The sequence below is a fragment of the Eucyclogobius newberryi genome, unplaced genomic scaffold (genome assembly GCF_026437365.1).
Source record: "Eucyclogobius newberryi isolate DKJ021-1_F unplaced genomic scaffold, fEucNew1.0.hap1 SCAF_17, whole genome shotgun sequence".
NCBI lineage: Eukaryota > Metazoa > Chordata > Actinopteri > Gobiiformes > Gobiidae > Eucyclogobius > Eucyclogobius newberryi.
Window position 1 is genome coordinate 1,508,796 of NW_027315801.1, and position 23,378 is coordinate 1,532,173.

A 23,378-nucleotide genomic window follows, 5' to 3' on the forward strand; every position below is an offset into this window, starting at 1 on the left:
TTAAATAAAATACATTTTAAAAACTAGACCCAGGAACGTCAGCATTTATTAACAAAGACTCACACATTCACATACTGACAACAAAAAGTGGCAAATCCATAAATAAAATCCATAGCTCTTGAACACGACCTACAAAGTGCACATCCTTTCCCACAGCGCTCATGCAGTCGCACCATGCAGACTTCAAAACAAGTCATCACAGCAGACGCTACAGAATCAGCATCAAACGCGTGAAAAATCCTTTGGTTGCATAAAATTAATATATATATCAATATAGTCAGTCAGTCAAGCCGGAGCACGATACACACAAAGTACTACGACAGCCAAGTAGCAGTAATGTCTACAAATATGTGAGAAACATTTTACACACAATCAAATATCAGATGGATTTAATGTTATGGAAGAGACTGAGCACATCTCACCTTTTATTTGTGAACGTTCTAAAATAAGGTATTTATAAGGCATTAATAAGCACTAGTTATGTGTGTATGCACTTATAAAGCATTTACTAACATGGCTTGTAAATGTTAATAAACCATGAACAAAAATGTGTTAATAATCCAAGTACAACAAATATTTGTAAAAGAGACAACAATATAGCATAAACAAACGGCGTATTAAACTATTTTTAATAACCAAGTGATAAATGCTGGTTAATGCTTTTTAATGGCCTATAAACAAAGAACTAGTGCTTATTAACGCCTTATAAGTAGTCAACTACAAAAGCTTTTTTTTAATTACCAATTTTCCAAATTATTGGCGATTGCGTTGTTGGCACTTAAAAACAATAAATACATAATAAAAATAACTAATAATTTAAAAATAACATGGCATTTCCGAAACATCTCATCTTGAAACTCGTACATAATTCTAGTTTTATTGAATTAATGATTTTTGTGTTTTACATATTTATTATATGCTAAATTATGTGTTTTATTTGTGGCATTTTCTTTAAAAGTTGTGCCAAAACTTCACATTCATCTGGATCTCGACACAATGGGTCTCAAAAAGGTGTCAATATTGAACTGTATCGTTTCTAAGATGTCGAGGGGAGTCATGGAGACGGTAACGATTCTGCCAAACAACAGTTACACATGTAACCCTGGTTCTATGAATCACGGACGTCTGCCAGAGGTCAGCAGGAGTGAAATAGAACGTGAATTAAGTTCCTTCCCTTTGTTTTCATCTTTTCAATTTAACATTAGGCTTTGGGGTGTCATTATACATACTGTAATATTAAAAGTACATGAGCTATTTTAATAAACTGTTGACGTTGACTTTGACGTGCCACTGACTTCTGACTTATCTCTACCACGGCCCATCTGCACGATATGATAATAAACATTGTAGAGCAGAGATTTTAGTCAATGCAATCTGAAAATGAACACCTTAAATTGAGTTAAATAACGTAGCTATTAGTTTAGAATTGTCACAAGAACTTGACCCGAACAGAACCTCTGAATCGGGTTACGTTCAGGTTACCAGTCGAGTAACCGTGGTAACCGTGTCTAGAAGCCGATCTTGCCGCGGGTCATGGAGTAGCCCAGCTTGGCCTCGTTGTTGATGAAGGACACAAGGCCCACGTAGGTCTCGATGAGCAGCGGGCGCTCCAGGATCAGGACCCCGTTGGCCCGGCCGGGGATCGGGTTCTCCTTGTGCGCCCGCTTCACCGCCTGGATCAGCTGCCCGCGGAAATTATCCAACTGAGAAAGAAATCAAAATCATCATCATCAAACAATAATAATCATCATATAACAATATTCATAATAATCATAATGTTCATAATAAATCATCATAATGATCATAATAATAATAATCATCATGTGTGAGTGAGCCCTCCAGAAATCATCTCTTTTTCAAAAACAGTCATGTGTTTTTAAAGGGGCTGAACCGGATTTTTACATCTTAAAAATGAGGAAAAATTGACCAAAATTGTGTCAACATTTACCAAACCAAAACTCCTAACCTTTCAGAGAAGCGGACACATATTAGCACGCTAACGGTGCGCTTCCTGTATTAGCACGCTAACGGTGCTCTTCCTGTATTAGCACGCTAACGGTGCTCTTCCTGTATTAGCACCCTAACGTCGCGCTTCCTGCTTCACGAAGAGTAAAAGGCTCTATAATCAAAAGCAGACAGCACACTGAGGTCTCATTTTCACACTAAGAGCTGATGGTTTTTGCAGTTTATCGGCGCTGAACCTGGAGGAAAACTCATTCCTCTTTAAGACATGAAAAAGTGAAGTGCAGCCCGTCTAATCTATAATTATATATCTATAATCAAATGAAAATAAATTCTAAAGTTCTTCATTTGGTAGATTAAGTTTATTGTCTCTGATAAATAATGTAGAATGTGACTTTTATATTACATGTTGAAATAATAATAATATAATTTATGTCAATATTAAACACGGTGCATATTAGGGCTAAATGATCATAATCAACAGAAATATAATGATAATTGTATTTAGTTCATCATAATCTGGACGTCACGTGACTAAAGACCATTGATAACATAAACAGACGCATTATTACTACTCAGATTTTCATCAATAATACACTTTTGTTAAATAATAATAATACATTTATTTGCTCGAACAGCCTTCAGTCGCCATATTTATTTATTCTATTAAAGAAAAACACAGAACATAAAAAAAAATCAAGAATGATACATACATAAAAATAAAACAAAGACAAAACAAAAGTATAGACTGGACGTGGCAAGAGGAAATGTATATTTAAAGTTATGGTTTTAGGACAAATAGATTTAAAAAATAAAGAGAAAGTCACACCAGGTCAAGGATTTGAGCGTCATATTTCCACCTTTATTTTGGTAAAAACTCTAAATGTACAAAAGAAATAGTCGTCTGCTTTACCTGGTCGTGAACAAAAAATAAAGAAAACATTTTAAAATATGTATAAATAAATAGTCCTCATAAGTCCTACCGAATCCCACTGATATTATGTTCCACTCGCACAAAGACATGGAAAGAGTTTGACAGAGTTTGATCAAATCATCCCAAGCGTAAACACTGTATATTTGTGTTACGCTGACATCTAGTGGCAAGAGGCCAGATTGCAACAATATATCATACATGTTTATCTTATTGTTTCTTTTTATGAGTCACCAAACGTTTCCCGCACTTTGAATCAAACAGTGGAATAAGAACAGTTAGTTAGTGGTAGTAGTTGTAGTAGTTGTAGTAACACTCTACACAGTACTACGTATAGAAGCTCTTTCATATACAGTAGTACATTCTTATTGGAACATTCTTATGAGAGACAGACTCACACTTTATTCTGTTTTGCCAGAGATTTTAATCAAATTTTTAGTGTAAATATGTGACTAAACAGCTTTGTATTTTAAATTACAGCATTTGTGGAAAATAATACACATTTGGCCCGACACAGACAGTTATACCAAGAACGCTTTAAATGAAAGTGAAATAAAGAGATATTATTCGCATTTATTATATTGTAAAGTAGCATTTTTCACAAGCAATCACATCATTATTATTTACCGATTCATTTAGTTATATTGCAACATTATTACTTATTGATTCTTTTGGTTACATTGCGATATAATAAGCACGATTAACCGAATGATGACGTCGCCGGTTACGATTTTGCCTCCCGTCCAGGAATCTGCAGCATTCTGAGGACAGAGCTTTACAACAGGGTCTATAACTCTGGACCACTGGACCTTCTCGCTTCCTGTATCGTCTGAACATCTGAAGGAAGCGGTTCTTACCTGACAGAGCGAGGACACCTTCTCGTCGGCGCGGGCCATGGGGTGCTCCGTGAAGGTGGCGTACGGCACGTCCGTGGACCAGGGGTTCCAGCGGTTTAAGAAGGAGGCCCGAGGTCGCATGTCCCACTGCACGCGCACGCCGTACCCGTCCCTCCTGCCGGCGACAAACCCCGTGTTAGCGTTGGGGACGGGGCGACGCCCGGAACACCGCGGCGTCCAATTGTTCCATATCGCAGTTTAGAGACGACTTTCCACGAGTCGAGGTTTAACGAAACAGCTCCACAGACACTTACTGTTAATGAATTCTAATAGAAGTGGGTTTTATCGCTCTTTAAATCACTTTGTATTACGTAAATAGACTAAAAGTATGAGTAAAATATCAACTTTTAAATACCGTATTTTTTGGACTATAAGTTGCTCCGGAGTATACGTGTTATTTGATAAAATCCAAGACCAAGAACCTTTATTATGATTTATTACTATTAATTGTTCCCCGTTTTACATTTGCAATCAAAAAATCTAAAAAAGGACCAAAAATAAAAGCATTCTAATAAATAAAGGGTGCACTATGTAACTTTGCCCTCATCGTCTTGTAAAAGCGAGATGGACTGTCGACCGTTCCGGGGAAAGGAAAGCGACAGCATCTCCACGGAAACCAACCCTAAACCCCCAAAAGGTGAAATGACGTACTTGCTCAGAGATTTGGGTGGGAATTCAAAGTCCCCGACGGAGACGGTGTCCACTGCGTTCAGGGAGATGCGGATGACCTGCTGACACAACAGGTTGATGAAGTCGTATTTGCAGACCAGAAGAGACCTGGCAATACCAGAAAACAAGTTATTAATTACCAAAATAAACGCACAGAAGAAGTGTTTCAGAAGTGCCATTCATTACCGGTCGGTGATGAGAACCAGTCTCTCTTTGTCGTTGTTCCAGTGGTCGACCCTGCGGATCAAGAACGGACACGATCACGGCGGGAACGTCTGCGCGGTTGGCATCCGAACCTCAGAGGAATTAGATTGTGTGGGGGTCATGTTTGTGGACCCCGCTTTGGAGTCACAGCTGGGAATACTAGATGGGGCAGTGTCTCTAATCAGAGTTCTAACTAGACCCAGCAGTGCAGACCGGGACGGGCATCGACGAGGAGGTTTGACCACCCGGAGCGTCCGACCCTTCAGCCTGGGCCTCTCCAGTTCAGAGGTTTCTCACTGGAGGATTATCCCAGTGACAGAGCGCATTTTGTGTTTCAAGGATTAACCTGAGGGAGAATGACCCCGCCCGGACACACAGGGCGCTCTCTGTAACTCTATAACTCTATAACTCTAACTCTATAACTCTAACTCTATAGTCGCCGTATCAATCAGTATTTATTTAGATATGTTGAATATTTGATGCATTTGAAGCATCTCGATATCTACAGTAATAACACAGTAATAACAAGTTCAGTTTAGATTATATGGTTTTATGGACTGGTCTAGAAGAACTGGTTCTCCTCCTGAGGAACTGGTTCTCCTCCTGAGGAACTGGTTCTCCTCCTGAAGAACTGGTTCTCCTCCTGAGGAACTGGTTCTCCTCCTGAGGAACTGGTTCTCCTCCTGAGGAACTGGTTCTCCTCCTGAAGAACTGGTTCTCCTCCTGAGGAACTGGTTCTCCTCCTGAGGAACTGGTTCTCCTCCTGAGGAACTGGTTCTCCTCCTGAAGAACTGGTTCTCCTCCTGAGGAACTGGTTCTCCTCCTGAGGAACTGGTTCTCCTCCTGAGGAACTGGTTCTCCTCCTGAAGAACTGGTTCTCCTCCTGAAGAACTGGTTCTCCTCCTGAGGAACTGGTTCTCCTCCTGAGGAACTGGTTCTCCTCCTGAGGAACTGGTTCTCCTCCTGAGTGGCTCCAGCTCCACTGTCTATCTCGCGTCCGTCTGAGGGAGTCAGATCTCTCCTTCACTGTGGAACTCCTCCAGGTTTATACTTTTTGTAGTTTTTCCTGGCCGAGAAGGAGGGTCTGAGGACAGGAGGGTCTGAGGACAGGAGGGTCTGAGGACAGGAGGGTCTGAGGACAGGAGGGTCTGAGGACAGGAGGGTCTGAGGACAGGAGGGTCTAAGGACAGGAGGGTTAATTCTTTTGTACATTGTCCAATCTGTTTTTCACTGTCGCCTTTCGAGACAAACACTGTGATTTCCATGATCACCTCCGGGACCCCCACAGTCTGCATGTTGACCTTGAATGGGGGGCAAGGTTATCAATGGCTTTGTTCAGCGGTGTCCCAAACTTCTTTTCACCGAGGGCACTATTTTGAAACTTACATGGAGCCACAGACAACCCGACAATGAAGTGAACCAATTGAAATGTTCCTTTTGACATAGTTGCGATGCCTCCACACCTTTAATAAGACTTGGAACATTAATATTAGCTTGGTAAAACTTCAAAATGCTTGATTTTTTCCTATGTTACAATAAACTACTACTTTTGTTGTTTGGGCCAACTTAGCAGGAAGCACGAGGGCCCACAAACAATCGGTCTGAGGGCCGCATTTGGCCTGTGCTCCCTTCTTTTTGGTGCCCAATAGTAATAAAAGCAAAATATAGCCGCAAGCGGCAATGATCGGCCCTCGCCACACCGCCTCCACGCCGCAAGAGGAGGGGGCGCTAACGCGCCCCAATTGTCCTTTTATTACGCCTACTGCTGAATCTGTGACGCTGTCACATCTTCTCCCCTTTGTTTTACATCAAAAAGCTATTTTATTTTGAATTCTTGGCAAAATGTGCGGCTTTGCCGCACAGACACCGTGACTCTTTGAATAAAAATGTGGATAACTTTTGATGGTCCTGAAGATGAGTCTCTCCAAATTTCAGGTTAATATGTCTAACGCCCTGGGAGGAGTTTGTGAAAGTCTAAAGTGTAAACATGTTCTGGCGATTTCCCCATTGGAATAACATGAAAGGTTTCGGTCATCGTTACGGCAACGCCATAACAATTATGACATGAGTCTCATTGACTTTTTTGATGGGGCCAAAATTTTGTTTTGTGTCAAATTTCATATAATTTCGCAAAACTAAACATTTAACCTCCATATAAAATCTGTAGGGGGCGCTGTGGCGCCAAATTAATTAATTTCACTTCAAGTAGGTTTAGGGCAAAGAGTTTAACAACTGATTCTAATTTGACGCAATTCAGACTTTATCTGCACAAACGGCAGAAATGTTAAATTTGGGAGATTTCTGAAATTCTAGATACAGTTTGCGGCTTCGCCGCACAGAGACCGTGAGAGGGTCAATGTAATTTGGATAGCTTTTGATGTCCCACTCCTCAGTAGCATTTTCACCAAATTTCAGCTTTTTAGGGCCAACGCCCTGGGAGGAGTTCGTAAAAGTACGACGTTTGGAAAAACTCCGAAGTCATGTTTAGCCATTTTTGAAGCAATATGGCCGACATTTGGTTGGGTGGACGGCGTTGCCGCAATAACATTTTTTACTTCTCTTGTCACCATCTACCTCTGCGCCAAATTTCATGATTCTTGCATTACATGCTTATATGCACGGAACATGCAAGAGATGAGGAACGTATTCGTGAGCTACTTAGCGTAAATGAGTGCTTTATATGGGGATGACGACCGCGAAGTGGTCGTCATCTCAATGTAAAGTGCTCGTTTAGTGCGCACTTTTGCACGGGCTTCGCCCGTTTACAATGGTAATGTTCCATTTTCCTACTACTAATTAGTATGCATGGGGCGTGCGTGAGTGAAGGAGTGCGTTAGTGAGTGTTTGGAAGTGGGCGAGCGCTTCGCGCACAATTTCGTGTGCACTATGTGCGCACTTTCGCAGCCGTGCTTTGCACGGCCTTACGGGACTAATAGGCCTCTCGCCAGCTTGTGGCGCTCGGGCCTAATAAGCTCCGTCTGCCACATGTTGGATCAGCCGGGAACGTTTTCAAGAGCCATTTGCGCTCCGATAACCAACCCTGGACCTGACAGAAGCGAGAACTGTGCGAGCGTCTTTCATCCATCGCTTTTATGTCCTCCATCGCTCGGCGGCGGTGAAGCGCTCCCGTGCGTCACTTTGAGTCAAGAGCGCGTTTGTTGGGCGGACTCACTCGGCCAGCAGCCACACGCTCAGCACCTCCCCGTCCTCCGAGGGCAGCGCCACCGTCCGGATGTCGCTCACCGCCTGCTCGATGGTTCCTGGCTGAGAGAGCAACAAGTCGTCAAGCCCCCGGCCCTGTCACAGAGCGCCACCGAGCGGAGAGAAAAGAAAGAAATCTAGATACTGTATTTCCGGACTATAAGTCGCACCAGCCAAAAAATGCATAATAGAGAAGAAAAAACATATATAAGTTGCACTGGGGAATGAAATGAAGTGTGAAAATAACAAATAATATCACATATAAGTCGCTCTGGAGTATTATTATATAAATACAAGTCGCACCCCGGCCAAAACTATGAAAAAAGGTGCGACTTATAGTCCGGGAAATACGGTACTCGCATCAGATGTGACCAGAGCTGAATATTTGAATGCAGCGTTGAATACGGCGACTGAAGGCATTTAGATACGGGATAATTACTAATAAAGTGCATTATCGATATGAAAATAGAGATGTCAAATGATTGTGTTACGATTATTGTGAGAAAAAAAAACGATTTCTCAATTTTGTGACAGTTTAATGACATCAGACAGATATAAACGCATTTACATTTCGGTCTAATTTTTGAGTATTAAAGACTTGAAGTGCCCCCTACAGGTCGGACCAATCATTAACCCTAACCCTATGCAGTTAAGATAAATATGTTTTGAATGTGGCTAAAAAATATAAAATGTTATTAAAGAATAGCACATTTTTTTAGTTTTGTCATTTCACTTCCCTCATCCAATGTTTTTTTTTTTTTACACTAATAAAAAAATATGAGAGCGATTTTATTTTGTTGAATTCATGTTTAGCGAGTCAGAAAAGTTGTTTCTTTGTGTAAATTCTGCATTAACTTTGGAATGAGTGTCCCTGGTGTGATGTCACTTCCTGTCATTTTCTACAGATTTTTCTACATTTCCTGCACAAATGCCTGCTCCATTGGTGTAAAACTATAATTTATATGTACAATAGGTATAAATACACCAAATTAAGTCAAAACAATATAATCGTAAAAACTGGCATAGGCACTTTAAAGGGGACGTATCAAAAATCAACTTGACTGAGCTTTTCACTTTGCCTCAAGATGAATCTACTCAAAGTTGTATTTTGATAGATTCTATATGTTTGAGTTAATCTGGTTTGTCCTGCAAAAAGGATAAAGTGCTCAGAAAATGTCTGTTTTCACCTACCCCCTTGCCCCGCCCACATCCCTGCACTTAGTTGTGATGCAAAATTAAGACACCGAGTGACAAATGTAGAGCTCTAAATTGTCACGTAGGCACTTTTCAAACATGTAAATAACAGTCTGCTGTTTGTTACGGTAAAACATGAATATGAAGAGGCGGGGCTTGTCAATCTGAACAGGAAGTCAATGGATCTGTTTCTACTACTGATCCGTTTTGGATCAATATTGCTGTTTACACTGAACAATGTAAAATAATGTTCTACTTGTTATAGTTATGCATGTTATAGTTCAAGTTCAAAAGGACGACACGTCTCCTTTAATTCTGCTTCTAAAACTGTCACATTTATCATTTTTTAAGATTGAATTATGACCCGATTACCCACGATTATGGATTAAACTAATCATCGTGACAGTCGTGCACGCAAACACAGTGACACAGCAGACGCCCGCGTTACTCCCCGCGTTACTCCCCGCGTTACTCACCCTGAACACAAAGTAGTCCTTGACTTTGGCCTGCATGGTGGGGTTGTGGATGTGGAAGGGCTTGAGCGTCTGCAGCGGCGGGCAGCAGGCCACGGAGGCGGCGGCGCGGGCCTCGGGGGGCGGCGTGAAGGCCACCTCCACCCCCTCGTACGGGTCCGCGGGGTGGAGCACCGCGGCGCCGGGACTCAGGGGCTCCGCGGTGTCGTTCAGCTGCAGCATGGTCCGAGGAGGCCCGGGGGAGCCGCGGTGCGCCTCAGCGGGCGGACGCGTCCATCACGCGCGGAGCCGCAAGTGTGTTGTGCGTGAAGAGGCGCGGAAGGAGACCCCCGTCATTCTTGCACTTCCTGTTTTGATTTCCTCGGTCTTAAAGAGACAGTGAGACCGGAAATGAGGCAGAACTTCGTTCGATTGTGGGTTCAAAACATGGATTTATTATATTCATCCATCCATCCATTTTCTACCGCTTGTTCCCTTTCGGGGTCGCGGGTGACTGGAGCCTATCCCAGTGACTTCGGGCCTTAGGCGGGGTTCACCCTGGACAGTGGCCAACTCGTCGCAGGGTCAACACAGAGACATAGACATTACAGACAGTTCACGCTCACATTCATTCACTAGGGCCAATTTAGAGTCAATTTTACCTAAACACACTTGCATGTGATTGGACGGAGGGAGTAGCCGGAGAACCCGGAGAGAACCCACGGTAACACGGGGAGAACATGCAGACTCCACCCAGAGAGATCATGTGATGTTGGTCTGGTCTGGGAATCCCATGATCTCCTTCTTTGGAGGCAAGAGCGCTAACCGCCTTTGCCACCGTGCACCCATCTATCTATGATATTATCGGGTTCAAAATCAATGTTCTCTCTCTCTCGGCCCCAGCGAGTCTGTGGTTACAGCGCCCCTAGTGGTACGACCAGTGTACGACGAGCACGTCTGCGGTGTGGGCGTGTCTGTTTTTAGCAACCAATCAGAAACTATGAATTTGCTTCTGTCGGGTGCAACATAAAACAACTCATTAGAATAATAAAATATAAATTGTGATGCATATGTCACGTTCTTTGTGTGTAAACTACAACTCAGCCATAATTCTATGTGTGGACGTTTTAAAGGCGGTATGGACGATTTTTCTGCGATTTGAGAACGCAGGTGGAAGTGCACAGGCCACTCCCCCGTGCACATGCCACTCCCCCGTGTGGACTGATACAACACACACGTGCGTTTGTTTATTAGCACAACGGAGCGCATCGCATCTCTCGTCTCCTGTAGATTTCTGTCCACTTCTGCGTCAGCTCGAACTGTCTTTCTCCGTTTTCATTTTGCCCCGTACACTGAGGGAACTATATTATGATAGATCCATGCGCTTAGGCACGCGGAAACGTGGGGACGAGCCTGACGCGGCTGCAGGTGAGCGGTAGGTGCGTTTTATGATTGACACGTGGCAGGACAAATGATTTATCCACAACACGAGGAAATATGATAGTACTTTGAAGGAATAATAGAGGATTTTTCACCGATTTGAGAACTCAAGCGACAGTTAGACCCTTTTATACAAATGTGCACACGCACTCTGACCCCCCACGGCTGCTGCACATCAGAGCGACAGATCGCATCGCAGCTCTCGTCTCCGCAGATTTCCTTCTCTTCTGAGCTCGAACACAGTCTTTCTCTGTTTTTGTTCCGTACAGTGAAGGAACTCACTGCTAGCTTCTCTAAACACACACTGGCATATCAACCACGCATGCGCAGCCAGGGAAACGTGCTGCGATGCTGGGAACGAGGATGCAGGTGTGCAGTAGGATGCAGGAAATGATTGACATGTGGGAGAACTACTCAGCTGTCCACGCCATGAGGAAATGAGACTCAGATTGGTTGCCAAAAATCCCCTTTTATTCCTTTAAATCGACTCTGTGGACAGTGGGACACATGAATGAGGTGAAACCCCTGAACATTGACTCTAGATGTCTCGGTCAGACCGGTACAAAATAGTTCAAATGTTGTCGTTTTGTCCAAAAGACAACAACATATTAATACTGGTGACACAGCAGACAAGGACGGAGAAGTTGAATATTTGAATTTGATCTGGATATCTGATCGTTATGATATGATGTCCGTTCAGAACACACACTGGTGTCCCGACATCTACAACTGTCTAATACAATCTCCAGTCTGACCACACAGCACTGGTCAGAAGAGCTCCCAATTATTTTTGTTCTTGTTACATCCAATCTTCAAAAAATGTGAAAACATGATATTATTATATAGAACTTTAATTTATCAGTGTATCAATGGAAATGTTTTGATCCTGTCAATCAATGCTAATATATATATTTTTGGTCAATAAACATGTAAATAAAGTCTTTTGGTGTCTAAACAGTTGCTGGGTCAAGTGCGTCGTAGTTGCTGTCTCTGGTTTCTAAACTTAAGCTGGCATAGGCTGGTTCCATGTTGTTAACAGATCCAGGCTGAAAAAGACAAAACATAGTTTTACTCAAATGTATTTCACATCATTTAAATACATTTATTTTATATCTGTTCCTTCCAATTGAATAAATTTGCGAGGACGCAGAGGTTTAACAGGGCTCAAACTTGTCACCTTTAGGCAGAGTTTTGCCATTTTGTGCTTGAAATAATGAATTTATAATCAATAGCAGTGCAGGGGCGGGTGTAAAGCCCCCAGACTGCTCCTGGTCACTGCACGCTTGCTCTACAGCGGGGGTCCACCACTGACTGAGCCCCCCAAACAGTGCTGACGCTGACCTGGGGGCCCCTGAGAAAGGACGGCAGCGCACTGAGGCACGGGCCGGAGGATACTGTTAGTGCTCATGGGGTCGCTCTAAGGAAAGTGACTTTTTCAATGTTTCAAGCCTTTGAGCGTTACCATGGAGCTAATCTCACTAATAACTGATATAATACTTAAAAGAGTTACGATGGGTGCCAATTATTAAAATAAATATTTATACTTCCAATGGCATTGACATTCTACACAGGTCAAGAACAAGAGTTTTGTCTTTTTCCATTGTAAGTGGATTAAATCACTTCATTCAAAATAATGGAGCAGAAATTACTGCTGTAATTTGATTCTTTTAACAAAGCGTGAAACTTGGATGTGATGTGGGCGTGGCCACAGTGCACACGTCTGATGTGGGCACAGGGGTCCAAGGGCCCGTGAAGTGTATTAAAACAAGGTCCATGCAAGGTTAGGCCTCATTCTGAGGCTGGCTTTTAGGAATATGTGTGTTTCTACCAAAATGTCTATTCCACGGAATGTAAGGGGCCCACATCTGATTAACTACCGAATGGGAGATGTCTCCATCGGCTGCGAGGCCTTGCTCCATATACATCTGTGTAAACGTATGATCTCATTTCTGTAACTTCTCCCCTCATCCTACCCAAATATGGATATTCTTTACATCTGATCTCTTATTGGTTAAAATGTACATGTGTGAGCTCATAGCTGTCAAAAGTGATTATTTATGGGTCTTTGTGCGGTTTCAGTATATAAGGCGAGGTACGCCCAGAGACGGGGTTCGTCTTCCTGATCATCAGCGGATCCGGGCGCTGTTTTCTGCTGTCCTGTATTTGACACTGCCTTCTCTGTAATAAACTAACTTGAAAAGTTGCAGAGCTTTGTCAGCTTGAATCCTTTGGCTACACCCGAGGCCCCAAGCGAGCATCGATCCAGCCTCCACACCCGCTCGGGGAGTTTGTGTGTTTGCTCAGACACAAAGAATTAGAGGGAACATTATACTTACAGGCCAAAAATAGTATTAGAAATGTACAATGGCAATAATATTCTCAGAATGTTGAGCACATTGGATTACGCGTTGGGAAATGTCTGGTTAGTTACACTCTGAGTTTGCAGCTCTGTTTAAACGCTCAACACAAATGATGTGAGGCTCATTCTGCTTTCTGATTGGATAACTCTTCAGATCCAACCAAAACACCCAATGACATTATCAACAACTTGTCCGACATTAAAAACAGTAGCAGTACAATTGTTATTTGTAAAAGCTAAATGATATTTGATTTGAACACGTTTACCTTGTGTAAGGACACAGAGGGTCGTGTTTATGTCATTTGTCTTTATGCTGTATATTGAGAACACACAGATCTCCTTCTGTATATGAAAATGCCATGACATGAAAATGTCCATTAAATGCCATTATTATCACAAATGAATGAATGAATGATAATGATGTGTCATGTAAGGCAATCACAGATTGAAAGGGTGAGGTTTCTTTGAATGAAGTCCTGTTACCTGTGATTGGCGGTCTGCAGGGCGGATGCGGTGCACGTGCACGTTTGGGATGGAGTTCACGTCTGTACAGGGCATGAGAACAGAGTTAAACTGGAGGACTGTTACCAAAAGCAAACTAAAGAATCATGACTCAGCCACAAAGCCGTGTAGGAAGTAGGAGCAGTGTAATGAAGCCTTCGAACATTCACACATGATACTTTTTTCCAGCTTTAAACCATGTTTTAAATATTTGCTTCGTTAACTCCCATTCACTCTTCAGTCTTAATCTTTGGTAAATCCTGTCCATCTGAGCCTCACAAAAAACGTTTTTTCCCTCAAATTTCCCAGACTTTCCAGGTTGAAAAACCCATAATCCATAAATCCTCATCAGACTGGATCTGAGCATTTCTGCCTCAAACCACGTTCATTACAGCAGCGTGCTTACATCAGCACAAGGCCTGGACTGGTCATCAGGAGCGGGAGTTTTATATGATAAGTTCCCTCACCTCAGACACTTCCACCAGCTTCTTGGAGGGGGTCCCGAGGGGTTCCCATCGGAACAGATGACCTATGAAAAGGTCTGACTTACTGCCTCCTGCTCCGGTCTTACAGGGACCGGACAGCCCTGAGCAAAGGGCCCCGGATCCCAAAGGACACCCTGAGGGACACGGTCGAAAGCTTTCTCCAGATCCACAAAGCACATGTGGACTGGATGGGCAAACTCCCATGAACCCTGGAGCACCCGATGGAGGGTCTAGAGCTGGTCCAGTGTTCTACGATCAGGACCTAAACCGCTCTGTCCTCCTGAATCCGAGGTTCCACTATCGGTCGGATTCTCCTCCAGGACCTTGGACTAGACCTTATGGGAGGCTGAGGAGTGTGATCCCTCTGTAGTTGAAACACACCCTCACATCCCTCTTCTTCATCAAATCAAATCAATTTCATTCAATTCACAACAACAGTTGCCTCTGAGGGCCACAGGGAGAAATGAATCAACAATGTCTGTGGTGGCGATGAAGTCAGACAATGTCTGTGGTGGCGAGGGACGATGTCCCAGGGTCCTCTGTCCTTAGACTCTCCTTCTCGGCCAGGAAAAACTACAAAAAAACCTCTTTGGGAAAAAAGCGTAGAAACCTGGAGGAGTTCCAGTGAAGGAGAGATCCGACTCTCACAGACGGACAGACGGACACAAGGAGACTGGAGCTGGACCCACTCTTCAGGCAGAAGAGGGACCGTCTGAGTCGAGCCGGACCCACTCTTCAGGCAGAAGAGGGACCGTCTGAGTCGAGCTGGACCCACTCTTCAGGCAGAAGAGGGACCGTCTGAGTCGAGCTGGACCCACTCTTCAGGCAGATGAGGGACCGACTGAGGCGAACTGGAGCCACTCTTCAGGCAGATGAGGGACCGTCCACACAGGGCAGGGACCACTTCACCAGGGGAGGGGCATCTGGGTCCACAGGTCCTCAGGAGTGAGAGAAAGAAAAGAAGGCGGTGAACAGTTTGCAAGTGGAATCAAAAAATAAATATTGTTTGATAGCATAAGTAGTCAGAAGAAGAGGATAGTGCTCAAGCTGTCATACTTCCCCCAGCACAGTTACTCCTAGGGCAGCGTAGCTGAAGCTGTGGGTTTATCTTTCTGTTCCTAACTAGTCTGACCATAAGCGATTTCGAAGAGGAACGTTTTAAGCCTGGACTTAAATGAAGAGACTGTGTCAGCATATTTAACATGGGTCGGGAGCTGATTCCATAACACAGGAGCTTGGTAGCTAAACGCTCTACCTCCTACAGTACTTTTAGAGACTCTTGGGACCACCAGAAGGCCGGCATTCTGAGAGCGAAGAGCTCTGTTTGGATGATATGGTTCTATAGCATCTTTGAGGTAGGATGGGGCCATGTCATTTATGGCTTTGTAGGTCAAGAGTAGAATTTTGAATTTGATTCTAGACTCGACGGGGAGCCAGTGAAGAGACTTCAGCACCGGCGTAATGTGCTCTCTTCTTTTTGTTCCTGTTAGTAATCTTGCTGCTGCATTTTGAACCAGTTGAAAGCTTTTTATGGAGCTTTTAGGACACGCTGCAAGCAGGGAGTTACAGTAGTCTAATCTAGTCGTTACAAATGCATGGATAAGTTTTTCGGCATCACTTTTAGGCAGGATTCTTCTGATTTTGGCGATGTTGCGCAAATGGAAATAGGCTGTTTTACAAGCTTGATTTATATGAGCTTTAAATGAGAGCTCCTGGTCAAATAAGACTCCAAGGTTTCTTACAGTAGAACTGGAGGCTACACTGACATTGTCCAGTGTGACTATCTGCTCAGATAGAGCGTCTCGTAGATGCTTAGGGCCAAGCACAATGACCTCGGTTTTTTCAGGGTTAAGAAGCAGGTAGTTTAGTGTCATCCAGGTTTTTATCTCCTTCACACAAGTACTAAGTCTGTCTACTTGATCGCTCTGATCAGGTTTCATTGATAAATACAGCTGAGTGTCATCTGCATAGCAGTGGAAGTTAATGCCATGTGACCTGATAATGTTGCCTAATGGTAGCATATAAAGAGTAAACAGAATTGGACCGAGTACCGAACCCTGTGGCACACCGTAAATTACTTTAGAGCTTGGTGAGGAGCTCTGGTTTACATTAACAAATTGGAACCTATCAGATAGATAGGATTTAAACCAGCTGAGGGCTGTTCCTCCAACACCTACATCACATTCTAACCTCTGCAGTAGAATGTTGTGGTCGATGGTGTCAAACGCTGCGCTGAGGTCCAACAGAACCAGGATTGAGACCAGTCCATCGTCAGCGGCTAATAACAAATCATTTGTGACTTTAACTAGTGCAGTTTCAGTGCTGTGGTGGGCTCTGAACCCTGACTGGAAAACTTCAAATAAGTTATTGTCCTGCAGGTGGCGACAAAGCTGTTTTACTACAACTTTTTCAAGGATTTTAGAGACGAAGGGAAGATTTGAAATAGGTCTGTAGTTTACCAATAGGTCGGGATCTAGATTAGGCTTTTTCAGAAGAGGTTTAATGACTGCATGTTTGAAGGACTGTGGAACATAGCCACTTTCGAGTGAAGTATTTATTATATTAAGAATAGGGTCTATAATTAGGGGGAGAATGTCTTTGAGGAGCTTGGAATGGGGTCTAGGACACAAGTTGAGCTTTTAGAGGACATGATGGCTGAAGTTATCTCTGCTTGATCAACAGCTGTGAACCTTTCTAGGTTTACAGGTGGATTTATATGGGACGTTAGATTTACAGCTTGGGCTAGTTCAGGGCTAATAGCGGGGGTAATTTCATCTAATTTATCTCTGATTGTTTTTATTTTATTATTAAAAAATAGGAGGAAATCATCAGAGCTAAGTGTAGCTGGGATTGAGGGCTCTACTGCACTGTGACAGTTTGTTAGCCTAGCTACAGTGCTGAAAAGGAATTTAGTGTTACTTTTGTTGACTTCTATTAGATTTGAATAATATCTGGTTTGGGCCTTACGCAGAGCCTGCTTATAGGACAGCAGGCAACTTTTCCATGCTTTTAGGGATTGAACAGAGGGACCACCTCCCCTGGCTGCCAGTCCCCCTGTTACATTTTAATACTTATTTATAAAATCAACTGGAAGTTTAAACCTTGTGTTTTTTTTGTTTTCAATCATTGTTTGTTATTTTCTATTACGCAACCGACAGATCGCAGCGAACGCCGTTGGGGGCCAGTCAAGTTCAGATTTGATCTCCCAATCTAGCTTTGAGTAGCATATCAGAGGAACACTAGCTGTTGCTCTAGCACAATTCCTGATTGGGCCAAGCCTCCTCGATATAAAGTGATGTGTGCTTCTGTAGATACTTAGCTCTATAACATGAGATGCCAAGGCAAAAGTACTCAGGAGCGTGTTTAAAGGCCAATAATAACTAGATGATATGCAATGGCTGAAGCCACTGTTCTTGTGTAAGAGTACTACATGTGTGTAAGAGTACTACATGTGTGTAAGAGTACTACATGTGTGTAAGTAGTACTACATGTGTGTAAGAGTACTACATGTGTGTAAGTAGTACTACATGTGTGTAAGAGTACTACATGTGTGTAAGAGTACTACATGTGTGTAAGTAGTACTACATGTGTGTAAGAGTACTACATGTGCGTAAGAGTACTACATGTGTGTAAGAGTACTACATGTGTGTAAGTAGTACTACATGTGTGTAAGAGTACTACATGTGTGTAAGTAGTACTACATGTGTGTAATAGTACTACATGTGTGTAAGAGTACTACATGTGTGTAAGTAGTACTACATGTGTGTAAGAGTACTACATGTGTGTAAGAGTACTACATGTGTGTAAGAGTACTACATGTGTGTATGAGTACTACATGTGTGTAAGTAGTACTACATGTGTGTAAGAGTACTACATGTGTGTAAGAGTACTACATGTGTGTAAGAGTACAACATGTGTGTAAGAGTACTACATGTGTGTAAGAGTACTACATGTGTGTAAGAGTACTACATGTGTGTAAGATTACTACATGTGTGTAAGAGTACTACATGTGTGTAAGTAGTACTACATGTGTGTAAGTAGTACTACATGTGTGTAAGAGTACTACATGTGTGTAAGAGTACTACATGTGTGTAGGTAGTACTACATGTGTGTAAGAGTTCTACATGTGTGTAAGTAGTACTACATGTGTGTAAGAGTACAACATGTGTGTAAGAGTACTACATGTGTGTAAGAGTACTACATGTGTGTAAGTAGTACTACATGTGTGTAAGAGTACTACATGTGTGTAAGTAGTACTATATGTGTGTAAGAGTACTACATGTGTGTAAGAGTACAACATGTGTGTAAGAGTACTACATGTGTGTAAGTAGTACTACATGTGTGTAAGTAGTACTACATGTGTGTAAGAGTACTACATGTGTGTAAGAGTACTACATGTGTGTAAGTAGTACTACATGTGTGTAAGAGTACTACATGTGTGTAAGTAGTACTACATGTGTGTAAGAGTACTACATGTGTGTAAGTAGTACTACATGTGTGTAAGAGTACTACATGTGTGTAAGTAGTACTACATGTGTGTAAGTAGTACTACATGTGTGTGAGTAGTACTACATGTGTGTAAGAGTACTACATGTGTGTAAGAGTACAACATGTGTGTAAGTAGTACTACATGTGTGTAAGTAGTACTACATGTGTGTGAGTAGTACTACATGTGTGTAAGAGTACTACATGTGTGTAAGAGTACAACATGTGTGTAAGAGTACTACATGTGTGTAAGAGTACTACATGTGTGTAAGAGTACTACATGTGTGTAAGAGTACAACATGTGTGTAAGAGTACTACATGTGTGTAAGTAATACTACATCTGTGTAAGAGTACTACATGTGTGTAAGAGTACTACATGTGTGTAAGTAGTACTACATGTGTGTAAGAGTACTACATGTGTGTAAGTAGTACTACATGTGTGTAAGAGTACTACATGTGTGTAAGTAGTACTACATGTGTGTAAGTAGTACTACATGTGTGTGAGTAGTACTACATGTGTGTAAGAGTACTACATGTGTGTAAGAGTACAACATGTGTGTAAGTAGTACTACATGTGTGTAAGTAGTACTACATGTGTGTGAGTAGTACTACATGTGTGTAAGAGTACTACATGTGTGTAAGAGTACAACATGTGTGTAAGAGTACTACATGTGTGTAAGAGTACTACATGTGTGTAAGAGTACTACATGTGTGTAAGAGTACAACATGTGTGTAAGAGTACTACATGTGTCTAAGTAGTACTACATGTGTGTAAGTAATACTATATCTGTGTAAGAGTACTACATGTGTGTAAGAGTACTACATGTGTGTAAGTAGTACTACATGTGTGTAATTAGTACTACATGTGTGTAAGAGTACTACATGTGTGTAAGTAGTACTACATGTGTGTAAGAGTACTACATGTGTGTAAGTAGTACTACATGTGTGTAAGAGTACTACATGTGTGTAAGTAGTACTACATGTGTGTAAGAGTACTACATGTGTGTAAGAGTAAAACATGTGTGAAAGAGTACTACATGTGTGTAAGAGTACTACATGTGTGTAAGTAGTACTACATGTGTGTAAGAGTACTACATGTGTAAGAGTACAACATGTGTGTAAGAGTACTACATGTGTGTATGAGTACTACATGTGTGTAAGTAGTACTACATGTGTGTAAGAGTACTACATGTGTGTAAGAGTACAACATGTGTGTAAGAGTACTACATGTGTGTAAGAGTACTACATGTGTGTAAGTAGTACTACATGTGTGTAAGAGTACTACATGTGTGTAAGAGTACTACATGTGTGTAAGAGTACTACATGTGTGTAAGTAGTACTACATGTGTGTAAGAGTACTACATGTAAGTAAGTAGTACTACATGTGTGTAAGAGTACTACATGTGTGTAAGAGTACTACATGTGTGTAAGAGTACTACATGTGTGTAAGTAGTACTACATGTGTGTAAGAGTACTACATGTGTGTAAGTAGTACTACATGTGTGTAAGAGTACAACGTGTGTAAGAGTACTACATGTGTGTAAGAGTACTACATGTGTGTAAGTAGTACTACATGTGTGTAAGTAGTACTACATGTTTGTAAGAGTACTACATGTGTGTAAGAGTACAACATGTGTGTAAGAGTACTACATGTGTGTAAGTAGTACTACATGTGTGTAAGTAGTACTACATGTGTGTAAGTAGTACTACATGTGTGTAAGTAGTACTACATGTTTGTAAGAGTACTACATGTGTGTAAGAGTACTACATGTGTGTAAGTAGTACTACATGTGTGTAAGTAGTACTACATGTGTGTAAGTAGTACTACATGTGTGTAAGAGTACTACATGTGTGTAAGTAGTACTACATGTGTGTAAGTAGTACTACATGTGTGTAAGAGTACTACATGTGTGTAAGTAGTACTACATGTGTGTAAGAGTACAACATGTGTGTAAGAGTACTACATGTGTGTAAGTAGTACTACATGTGTGTAAGTAGTACTACATGTGTGTAATTAGTACTACATGTGTGTAAGTAGTACTACATGTGTGTAAGAGTACTACATGTGTGTAAGTAGTACTACATGTGTGTAAGAGTACTACATGTGTGTAAGTAGTACTACATGTGTGTAAGTAGTACTACATGTGTGTAAGAGTACTACATGTGTGTAAGAGTACTACATGTGTGTAAGTAGTACTACATGTGTGTAAGTAGTACTACATGTGTGTAAGTAGTACTACATGTGTGTAAGTAGTACTACATGTGTGTAAGAGTACTACATGTGTGTAAGAGTACTACATGTGTGTAAGTAGTACTACATGTGTGTAAGAGTACAACATTTATGTAAGAGTACTACATATGTGTAAGTAGTACTACATGTGTGTAAGAGTACTACATGTGTGTAAGAGTACTACATGTGTGTAAGAGTACTACATGTGTGTAAGTAGTACTGCATGTGTGTAAGTAGTACTACATGTGTGTAAGAGTACTACATGTGTGTAAGAGTACTACATGTGTGTAAGAGTACTACATGTGTGTAAGTAGTACTACATGTGTGTAAGAGTACTACATGTGTGTAAGTAGTACTACATGTGTGTAAGAGTACAACATGTGTGTAAGAGTACTACATGTGTGTAAGTAGTACTACATGTGTGTAAGTAGTACTACATGTGTGTAAGAGTACTACATGTGTGTAAGAGTACTACATGTGTGTAAGTAGTACTACATGTGTGTAAGAGTACAACATTTATGTAAGAGTACTACATGTGTGTAAGTAGTACTACATGTGTGTAAGAGTACTACATGTGTGTAAGAGTACTACATGTGTGTAAGTAGTACTACATGTGTGTAAGTAGTACTACATGTGTGTAAGAGTACTACATGTGTGTAAGAGTACTACATGTGTGTAAGAGTACTACATGTGTGTAAGTAGTACTACATGTGTGTAAGAGTACTACATGTGTGTAAGTAGTACTACATGTGTGTAAGAGTACAACATGTGTGTAAGAGTACTACATGTGTGTAAGAGTACTACATGTGTGTAAGTAGTACTACATGTGTGTAAGTAGTACTACATGTGTGTAAGAGTACTACATGTGTGTAAGAGTACAACATGTGTGTAAGAGTACTACATGTGTGTAAGTAGTACTACATGTGTGTAAGTAGTACTACATGTGTGTAAGAGTACTACATGTGTGTAAGAGTACTACATGTGTGTAAGTAGTACTACATGTGTGTAAGAGTACTACATGTGTGTAAGTAGTACTACATGTGTGTAAGTAGTACTACATGTGTGTGAGTAGTACTACATGTGTGTAAGAGTACTACATGTGTGTAAGAGTACAACATGTGTGTAAGTAGTACTACATGTGTGTAAGTAGTACTACATGTGTGTGAGTAGTACTACATGTGTGTAAGAGTACTACATGTGTGTAAGAGTACAACATGTGTGTAAGAGTACTACATGTGTGTAAGAGTACTACATGTGTGTAAGTAGTACTACATGTGTGTGAGTAGTACTACATGTGTGTAAGAGTACTACATGTGTGTAAGAGTACAACATGTGTGTAAGAGTACTACATGTGTGTAAGAGTACTACATGTGTGTAAGTAGTACTACATGTGTGTAAGAGTACTACATGTGTGTAAGAGTACAACATGTGTGTAAGAGTACTACATGTGTGTAAGTAGTACTACATGTGTGTAATTAGTACTACATGTGTGTAAGAGTACTACATGTGTGTAAGTAGTACTACATTTGTGTAAGAGTACTACATGTGTGTAAGTAGTACTACATGTGTGTAAGAGTACTACATGTGTGTAAGTAGTACTACATGTGTGTAAGAGTACTACATGTGTGTAAGAGTACAACATGTGTGTAAGAGTACTACATGTGTGTAAGTAGTACTACATGTGTGTAAGTAGTACTACATGTGTGTAAGAGTACTACATGTGTGTAAGAGTACTACATGTGTGTAAGTAGTACTACATGTGTGTAAGAGTACAACATGTGTGTAAGTAGTACTACATGTGTGTAAGTAGTACTACATGTGTGTGAGTAGTACTACATGTGTGTAAGAGTACTACATGTGTGTAAGAGTACAACATGTGTGTAAGAGTACTACATGTGTGTAAGAGTACTACATGTGTGTAAGTAGTACTACATGTGTGTGAGTAGTACTACATGTGTGTAAGAGTACTACATGTGTGTAAGAGTACAACATGTGTGTAAGAGTACTACATGTGTGTAAGTAGTACTATATGTGTGTAAGAGTACTACATGTGTGTAAGAGTACAACATGTGTGTAAGAGTACTACATGTGTGTAAGTAGTACTACATGTGTGTAAGTAGTACTACATGTGTGTAAGAGTACTACATGTGTGTAAGAGTACTACATGTGTGTAAGTAGTACTACATGTGTGTAAGAGTACTACATGTGTGTAAGAGTACTACATGTGTGTAAGTAGTACTACATGTGTGTAAGAGTACTACATGTGTGTAAGTAGTACTACATGTGTGTAAGAGTACTACATGTGTGTAAGAGTACTACATGTGTGTAAGTAGTACTACATGTGTGTAAGAGTACTACATGTGTGTAAG

The 23,378-nt window shown here is 41.5% G+C and overlaps 1 protein-coding gene across 1 annotated transcript; it reads right to left on the reverse strand.

The window, feature by feature from the left end:
* Window positions 1-154: 154 nt before the first annotated feature.
* On the reverse strand, window positions 155-9,832 carry tprg1l (tumor protein p63 regulated 1-like). Its single transcript, XM_072448690.1, has 6 exons — window positions 9,534-9,832; window positions 7,835-7,926; window positions 4,645-4,695; window positions 4,441-4,566; window positions 3,751-3,904; window positions 155-1,703 (listed from the first exon to the last, which is right to left on the reverse strand). Exons 1-6 carry the CDS (start codon window positions 9,750-9,752, stop codon window positions 1,509-1,511), a joined length of 837 nt encoding a protein of 278 aa, XP_072304791.1. The 5' UTR covers window positions 9,753-9,832; the 3' UTR covers window positions 155-1,508.
* Window positions 9,833-23,378: the final 13,546 nt, after the last annotated feature.